Source organism: Varroa destructor, unplaced genomic scaffold, assembly GCF_002443255.2.
Source record: "Varroa destructor unplaced genomic scaffold, Vdes_3.0 BEIS01000002.1, whole genome shotgun sequence".
Lineage (NCBI taxonomy): Eukaryota > Metazoa > Arthropoda > Arachnida > Mesostigmata > Varroidae > Varroa > Varroa destructor.
Genome location: NW_019211455.1, coordinates 40,329,739 through 40,338,528, shown reverse-complemented (window position 1 = coordinate 40,338,528; position 8,790 = coordinate 40,329,739). Strand labels below are relative to the sequence as shown.

The 8,790-nt window shown below is 39.3% G+C and overlaps 1 protein-coding gene across 2 annotated transcripts; it reads left to right on the top strand.

Moving 5' to 3' along the window:
* The first annotated feature begins 1 nt into the window (after position 1).
* On the top strand, positions 2-8,652 carry EMC1 (ER membrane protein complex subunit 1). Of its 2 annotated transcripts, none has more exons than XM_086979643.1 (12): positions 2-280; positions 1,962-2,063; positions 2,613-2,854; positions 3,276-3,407; positions 3,734-3,866; positions 4,165-4,439; positions 4,652-4,858; positions 5,069-5,188; positions 5,474-5,688; positions 5,872-6,058; positions 6,355-6,732; positions 7,196-8,652. In XM_086979643.1, exons 1-12 carry the CDS (start codon positions 139-141, stop codon positions 7,613-7,615), a joined length of 2,553 nt encoding a protein of 850 aa, XP_086835769.1. In that variant the 5' UTR covers positions 2-138; the 3' UTR covers positions 7,616-8,652. The 2 variants fall into 2 exon arrangements, with proteins under 2 accessions (XP_086835769.1, XP_022649346.1); XM_022793611.2 differs by having other exon boundaries at positions 3,674-3,866.
* Positions 8,653-8,790: the final 138 nt, after the last annotated feature.

The following is an 8,790-nucleotide window of genomic DNA, read 5'->3' as shown; positions in this document are numbered from 1 at the left end:
CTCGAACACAACATACTCATCTGCGTTGTGTCTACTGCTAGTACTCACGGCTGGGACGATACAGTGTGCTGAGGTGTTGTAAAGTATCCTTGTGAATGAGCGAGTGTCTGTATCGGAACAAAAAGGTATAACAGTGAGATGTTTTCGGCCAAATTGGCCATATTTCTGACCTTATGGGGCGCCGGATGGGCTCTGTATATTGACCAGGTTGGCAAATGGGACTGGCTACAGAAGCACATCGGGTCCGTGAAATTGGTTAACTTCGGACTACTTCCCGCAGGTGCGTGAATATGACCCTTTGTCTGCAGGCACTCGTCGACAGTTAAATACAGATAGGCGCATAATATTTTATTAAACTAGTTTGTATTCAACTAGTTTCTTATAAATATCGTGGTGGGCGGATGTATTATTGATAATGCCGGTATCGAAGGATCCTAAATTGTTGATCATATGCCATGGAAGATGACAGTAGAAGGTGGTCTGTTGCACCAAAGTGTTTCTGTGGGTTCTAATCGGCTTTCTCTATAATGAACGCATGAAAAGACAAAAAGTGCCTTTGTCCATGGCTAGCGGCTGCAATAGATAAAGGAAAGTTTTTTCCGGTCAGAAAAGAAACAAAAATAATGGAAACTAATAAAAATCGAACGTATCCATCATTCTCAAATGTCTCTAAGCAAAATCTGTTCTAAATATGTCTCAAAAATATAGGTCTTACAAGATCCGTGGAGCAACTAAAGTGCAATTGGAATACCTCCTCGCGGAATACAATAATTCAATTGTGTTTAGTCTAAATAAACTGCATAGATAGATGACACAGTGTTAGTGCATAACTCAAGAAGATGACTAAGAGAGATTAGTATGACTTTAGTAAGTAGATAGTCTAAGGGAATTTTTTTGTATTTTCTCGAAGGGAAAGTCAAACCATTGATATAAAAACTAAACTTGGAGTACTCAACGCCCTCTGCTAAGCATTGTACAAATACAATGCAGACTTGTCTGACAAGATGTCTTGGGAAATTGACGCTGGTATGGTATATTGCTTTAAACGTACGAAGCTTTTATCATATCAGCTCTCAGAGAAGCATATTTTCTGAATTTTGACAGTTCCCGCACGAAAAATGCAACGGGAAACGACGGGCAATGGCTACATACTGCAAAATGCAGCGCGTAGATTATCTTGTCTCGTTAATTGCATTTAACGATGAAAGTATTAGAAAGGTCGAACATAAAAAAAAAAACTATTTCTTTACTCTCGATTGCAAACCGTTCCCATTTAGTGAAATAAGAGATCCAGTTGAGCAAAGTTTATTATGTATTTTCTTACTTGTATAAATGACCAGAATGACTAAACACTTCCCGAAGCATTTTCGAAGATCCAATAGTAACAAAGAGCATATCAAAAATACTAGTTAACGAAGGGTATGTTTTCTACTTCGTTTCTTAGTAATAGCTTGGATAGTTGGAATAAAGGGGTTTCGTCTTTCATGCATTCTTTACTAGCAGAATAACTGCTTACTAATATTTTCTATAAGGATCTTCTACAGGCCTCAATTTACTTTGTTTTTTGGGTTCCATGGGAAAGTTTTTTTGATAATTCACTTGATTTATTGCTTATTGCGGATATTTGACATTAGAGTTCTTTAGTGCTTAGAGACAGTAACGGGTCAGATTGGAATCAATAAATTGCGACCAAGTTTTCCAGTCGAAGGCCGTAAGGCTTTAAGCCTTTAGTTTAATTTTCATGTAAATCTTTAATTAGGTATATATACTACGCTACCATATGGACAATTGGCTCAGCAAATCTCATTCAATAACTGAATATTTTGAATGATTCTAAAATACGGAAAGTGCAACCCAGATAGTAGTTAAAAACTATATGTAATGTGCTAGATATAGGAAATCTTATTATTTAGATAGAGATATTAATCTTTTCTTTTTTTATTGCTTTGTCTTTATTTTAGGTTCGAATATCGTGGTGGCCACTCGAAGTAACGTCCTTGCAGCGCTCAACTCACGTAATGGAAAGATTGTCTGGAGAAAACTCCTTGAGGAAGACAGTCGCGGTTAATATTATATAATAATTAGCACAGTTCGTTGTTAGCTGGTGAATCGCCCCCATTAACGTATCTGTCATGTTTCCACTTATTCAACTGACAACTAAAACTAGGTTAAACAGGCTTCGCATGAACCAATTCATCGGATTAATACCATTTAGCTTTCTATAGGGTGAACAATATCGGACACTCCATACGGGTCCGTCACACATTCAAGTGTGTATATGCCAATCGTTTTGTACTCCACGGAATAATATCGCCGTTAAATTACTTTTTAAGGGGAATCTGTCCGAAATTTTCTAAATGGTTCGGTATTATTTTTGCCGAAGGATCATATAAATATCGTTCTTGCGAATGTATAAACAATATTGAGTTTGGCTTTTTACTGAAATTACCAGCCCATCGATGTCTTTTGTTTTTGTGTTCTTGGCAACAATTTATCAGGTAAACGCGTACGATACACATCGGAAGCTTTGTCTGTTTGTCCATTGCCTGAATTATCTTTGTCACGTAAATAGTTATACTAAATTGACATTTCTTTGGCCTACATTTATTTAGGCACCGTCCATGCATTGTCAGTTAGAGGCAGTCCTGTTCTTGTGGCCGGATCCTCGCCAGCTGTAGTACGATCATTCCATCCAAGCAATGGCGCCCTGAACTGGGAAACGAGACTTCCATTTGCTGCTCCGAAGGACTCAGACCAAAAACATTTTATTGACGCTGACGGAATGCGGGTGATCTCAGTGTACACTTCTACGGAACATGTTGTCATATCTGACTTCTCGTATGCCTCCCAAAAGGTAACTATTATTTTCAGAAGCTATCCTCTGTAACACAATTGTTGTATCGGAGTAGGCATTTGGCTAGATTGCAAGATAAGGCTGCAAAGGTCTGAGCAAAGAGGTGAGATTAAGGTGATAATTGGAACATCAAGGAGCAGTCAGACCTCATAAAAGAGGATACTTGTGAAACTTTTTATTTAAGTGTGTTGCTGTAAAGTGCGCATGGATCGTCAAATGTTCTGTAAGTTGTTGTTTAGTTAGACACGTTTCATCTAGATCTATTAACTTTTGCTATCAGATAGCGACAGAATATATGGACGATATTCTATTCGTAAATTGAATAGAGAAATAAGGTTTTATTTTAATCAAAACTTTCGCATAAAGGAGATGTCGTTATTATACACTAATTATTTACTGTGATCTTTTAATGACATTGTAGGTGAAAACATCTCCTCAAATTCCAGCTCCATTTGCACGTTCTGGCCAGTGTACGCTCGTAGGTGGGGCTTTCTTCACCTGTCTGGATAACAACAAGCGCCTCCAGATTGTCTCCCTTGAACATAATTCCCAGGTATCTGTGACATCAACGACGATAGGATAACGATAACGTTTACTATTATGAGCTGAGTTAAATCTAAGTTATAACATACGACGTTGTATTTTCAGTGTGTTATATTCCACCTAAAATACATCGCTTCTAGAACTCAAATTCACTTTCAAAAATTAGTTTAAGTGTCAGAGTTCACTAAAGTAGCAATGGCTTGTAGCAATTATTTTACGTAAGTGAGGCGGTATGTACATAACAAAGTGCGTGGTGAATCCTGTTTGCTTATGTAGGAGTTTGTGCCAACTGAATTGAAGTCTCTGGGTATTTCAACAACATCCATTGAATTGAAGCCACTTCCAGAGGGACCATTTGTCGCACTCCAGTCAGGCAGTACGACGTGGCTGCTTGAGATTATTAACCAAGGGCCTAAAGTGCTAAGCAAGTTCGACGGACTGAAAGATATCACCGGTTTTAAGACTAACGGTCAGTTTAGACTAATAATATCGATTTTAATTTTCTTGTGAATATTTGTCAGTATCTTAAAATTTTATCCAAAAACACTTAACTCATCAACTATGTTACCCATCTACAATTCCGCGAGTGTAAAAAGGTATGCATTTAATACGTTCTGAGCTTCCGTGGAGAAAGTTAACAATGGTAGGTTAGTATGCCGTAGGTAGATAGTAATATATAAATACCACAGGTTATCATTGAAGGATACTCTCATATTAACGTTAGTTACTGCGGCTCCTGTGACTTTTGGTATCTGTCATTACTATAGGTCAGGTTTACCACGTGCTGATACGATTAACAGAGACGTTTTGCCTCAGCCTATCGGTCCTTGATCTTCAGCATAACAAAGAAAGCGGCCTAGATGCCGAGCTGTGCGTGCCGGACGTGTTCTCATCCGAAGTCTCATCTCTCTTAGTCACCGGCATAACACGTAGAGATGGAGCGCTAAGTTATCGCGTGCTGGCAACTACTCGAGACGCTGCTGTCATCATGTTCCAGAGAGAAGGACGTGTCATGTGGAGCCGCGAAGAGGCACTCAGTGAGGTAAATTGGTAGTCATCGTGACAAAATATTTATCCAGTACATTTCCATTCTTTAAATATATTATACTCGCAGAAAGCGAGAAAAAATAAAACATTGATAGTAAACCGGAATTGCTTATGATGATCTGTCGAAAATATATTCAGAGAGGTAATTATTATTTCTGGTAAAATAGTGTTGGTTTTATCGAAATACGCACACCTGTATGATCATAGGTGACGAACGTTCAATTTGTGGACCTGCCTTTATCGGACGTCGAAGCTCAGATCGAAGAAGAGTTTACAGAAAAGTCGTCGGATATCGTGTGTATGCTTTTAAGACGAATTTATTCGCAAGTGCAACAGGTCACTTCGCTATTCGAACACAAAAACCCCCTGAGTAAAAACTTCGGTCTTGTTCGAGATAATTTTGGTTTTCATAAGGTAAGTTTCTTCTTGCTTGGTCGGCAGCTACCAGCATAAAGAGGATCCGCCTCCACTTTGAGACAGTAAGCTACTTGTTGTGCAGAATGTTGTTATAAAATAAACGAGAAGTAGTGTTATACATCTTTGTAATCTAAATGCTTTTAATTAGGTTATAAAATTGACACCAATTATGGAATGTGTCATCGTTTTTTGCTTGCAAAATTACAGGTTCTGTTTATGGCAACTAGCGTAGGGAAATTCTTCCTTATTGACAACCTAAGCGGGGAAATTCTGTGGAGCAAATTCGTCCCCGAAATGCGACCATTCGTCAATGGGCTGTATATTATGGTAAACATCTTTATAGAAGTCCAGTCTCAGAAACATATTTGAATGCCTAACTGGTAGGAATTCTGGCTTCTTTATGCCTTCATCTAATTCCAAATAATAGTCCGGACTTATACGTCTTTTATATTATGTATTTAAGCTTCATTAGATTAACTATAAATGGAACTTAATTATTAATATTGTTTGACGTTCTAGGGGATCATTTGCGCGCTAATAATTACTAAAGCGTACCAACGAGGCCAAAATATTTTTTTTGATAAAGTTCAATTTCTGAATTATTTTTCTTAGGCTACACAACGATCGACAGCTCATTTTCCACATCCACCTGTATTGACAGTCCTTGGCCGGGCTACGTCAGGGGGCTCTCGAGTTTTGTCCATTAACCCCATCACGGGCCAGGTTCTCGATGAGCGAGAACTCCCTTTCACAATCACGCAATCTTCGTTATTGTCTCCAAATGATGACTTCCTTAAGGGAATTCTGCTCTTTGACGAAGTCAACATGTTAGTATGCTAGATACAGCTTTGGACCTGTTAATTAGGCGTCCTTCATATATATCGAAACTAAAACTTAAATGGATGAAAACAGTGAAAACTATGGTACGTTTTTATTCTAAGTTTTCTTACGCCTATACTATCGAAATGTGTTTCTATTCGTGAAACGCTACTTTGGCTGATGCATTTCAGGAAAGTCGAGGTATATCCAACGAACTATGAACACAAGCACTACGTTCTTTCAGCAGCGCGTGATGGTATCCTTAAAGGATTTTTAATAGAAAATGGAAAGCCGAAGGAGTTGTGGATGATGCGACTTGCAGTTGGGTCTCGTATTGAAACAGTCGCCGTTAAGGGCGCCGAGAACGTTCACTCACAGGTACATACATTTGCTATTTATCCGTAGGTGTAATGGTATAAAGACATGCAAGGCACACCTTTTTAGTAGAGTCGTACATTTGTACTGCCTAATGAGTCTATGCTCAGCCGTGAAAGAAATCGTAATTCAGTGAATAACATGACCGGGCCCCGTAAACTACAATTTGTATACGACATGTAACAAAACAAATTCACACCGGATCCATTTTATACATACTAGCAAATATATTCTGAATTCTAGGGTAAAGTAAACAGCAGTTTCAGAAATAGCGCCTAACCGGGGCTGCATAATTGTAGGGTCGCGTGCTGGGGGATCGAACCGTCCTCTATAAATACACGAATCCGAATCTAGCCGCAATGATCACTCACAGCCCGCAACAGGCTTGCATATTCGTGTATCTTGTCGACGTCGTCACTGGAGCAATTGTGTACCAGGGTGTTCACCACAAAGCCCGCGGTCCAGTTCACCTTGTTCATAGCGAAAACTGGCTGGTCTACTCATATATCAATGAGAAAATGCGCCGCCAGGAAATCAGCGCTCTAGATCTCTACGTTGGACTTGAGCAGCCCAATGATACATTCAGCAGTTTTGATGCTCCCCAGCCGAAGATCGAACATGCAACATTCATTTTACCAGATCACATCGTTCAATTGAAGGATACCGTGACTGAGAAGGTAAATGGCAGCCTTTTTTTTCATAGAAATATGATTTCCTTTTTGGTGACATAATGAGAAGCGCAAACTAAATCATATGCGTGGGGAAGGCTAGTCAAAGCTACCAAAATCGACAATATGATTTAGATATTTAAGTAAATAGTTTGTTAAAAGTGCTCTATAATGCACAGTAGTTAACCACTCTTCTTCTTGACTTTGAGATCGCCCAAAGGTTAATTGACCCTTTCGTTGAGGGAATGGATGTTTAACGCCTCAGTGTTTCAACGCTACTGTTAAAACCGTTAAGCCTCTATGAAGGTTCCACCGCTACCTAGTTCTTAAGACTAAGTTTCACGCTCTTATTACCGCAAACTTGTTCTCAGACTCTGAGTTTTACTATGAAATACCATTATGTCATTATTGATATTGTTCTCAAAAAAGCCTCTGTTTACCTACATATCTCATGTTTTTCTTTACTCTTCAGGGCATAACATCAAAGCTGATCTTGGCAGCAAATGCGCAAGGCTCTTTACTTGAGATTCCTAAGAGTATGCTCGATCCCCGGCGGCCCGTCAATCCAACAGCTATGCACCGTGAGGAAGGTCTTATTCCTTATGTTCCCGAGCTGATCGTGCCGCCGCAAGGCATCCTTAACTACAACCAGACTATAGCACGAGTTCGTGGCATCGAAACAGCGCCATCCGGCCTTGAAAGTACCTGCCTCGTCCTAGCCTATGGCTTAGACATGTACTATACGCGAGTGGCGCCAAGTCAGAACTTTGACATCCTTAAAGACAACTTTGATCACTTGCTCATCTGCGCTGTCCTGTCGGGCCTAGTCCTTGCCAGCTATGTAACAAAAGCGTTAGCTGCAAGAAAAGCCCTCAAGGCAGCTTGGAAGTGAGCGACAAGTGGGGAGATTATATGAAAGGGACAATACGTATATTAAAGTCAATCGAAGTGTTAGCTCCCTGTCGGAGCATTTGATCGTCTGCTCTTGTACGCTTTTACAACTAAAGTGACGATAACAGGAAAAAAGAAAAGCAGACGACTTTTAACAGAGCTATGAGGGACCAGAGAAAACAAAAGACGAGGCAGCCGCGGGAGCTTCTGTACTTTGGTAGACTGTTCCATACATGAAGTAACCCGTTTTTCTGGGGGGAGGCTCTTTATTTATGGTAGCAGGTCGATATTTCTCAATTCCTTTAGGGGGTAGTTACTAACACTTAGGCGCATTGTTGTAACAGCAACGAAGCTTATGTAGTTCATACACGCGGTGCTGATAAACAGCAATCTACGTGTGATACCTCGAAGATCGATAATTAAATGTTAGTGTATGGATGCTATTTTTTTGCTATTTTCTTTTCTAACGACGAGAGAAGAAGAATATATGCATTCAGTGGGTTAGTATGAAATTATGTTCTTACCATATGCAATTCTGGGGGAACCAAGGACGAGTTGTGAGCATCTAAAAAGGTTGGAAGAAGGGCAATTAAATTGAAGAAATTTACGAAGGATTGCGTTTAGCAATATACATATATAAAAGGCAATGTAAACTGCATATACAGTTTGTATCGTTGGTGTAGTAAAATAAGTTTCTCATAGTTTTGTCATTTGCGAATTGCGTGAGTGTATGCATGCATGAGATTTATTAGCACGGTTCTTGAGAAAAGCAGAACGGTAGAAAATGAATAATTTACGAACAAAAAATCAATTATTTAGGACACACCCAAGGGCGCGCAGCCAGAGAGAAATGAGCTGTTGTCCGCCGCTTAAGATTTCCGCAGATCGCAACAAAGCAAACCAAAACCTCAGTGGTGACAGCCAGATAATGACACAAGGGTTTATGAGGGAACTCAACGATGTGGAAATACGAAAAAATGTACATATAGTCATGATAGTGTATACCATTAATAAATATTTTATACTTTACAAATGGAAGCCGTTGGTGTTTTTGGCTTACAGGAAAAAGGTCGAACTTGATTTCACTTTTTTTTAATGCCATCTAATTAAATACGTGTACATTTCATAAAACAGCAATTCTTCACAATTACAGAAGTCAACGGAGTAAACTCGTTT

What these genes read in the sequence shown, in the direction of transcription:
- EMC1 (XM_022793611.2), top strand. Translation starts at nt 139, where the DNA reads ATGTTTTCGGCCAAATTGGCCATATTTCTGACCTTATGGGGCGCCGGA. An exon ending in CTTCGGACTACTTCCCGCAG is followed by an intron (nt 281 to 1,961) that starts GTGCGTGAATAT and finishes TCTTTATTTTAG; the next exon opens with GTTCGAATATCGTGGTGGCC. An exon ending in CCTTGAGGAAGACAGTCGCG is followed by an intron (nt 2,064 to 2,612) that starts GTTAATATTATA and finishes ACATTTATTTAG; the next exon opens with GCACCGTCCATGCATTGTCA.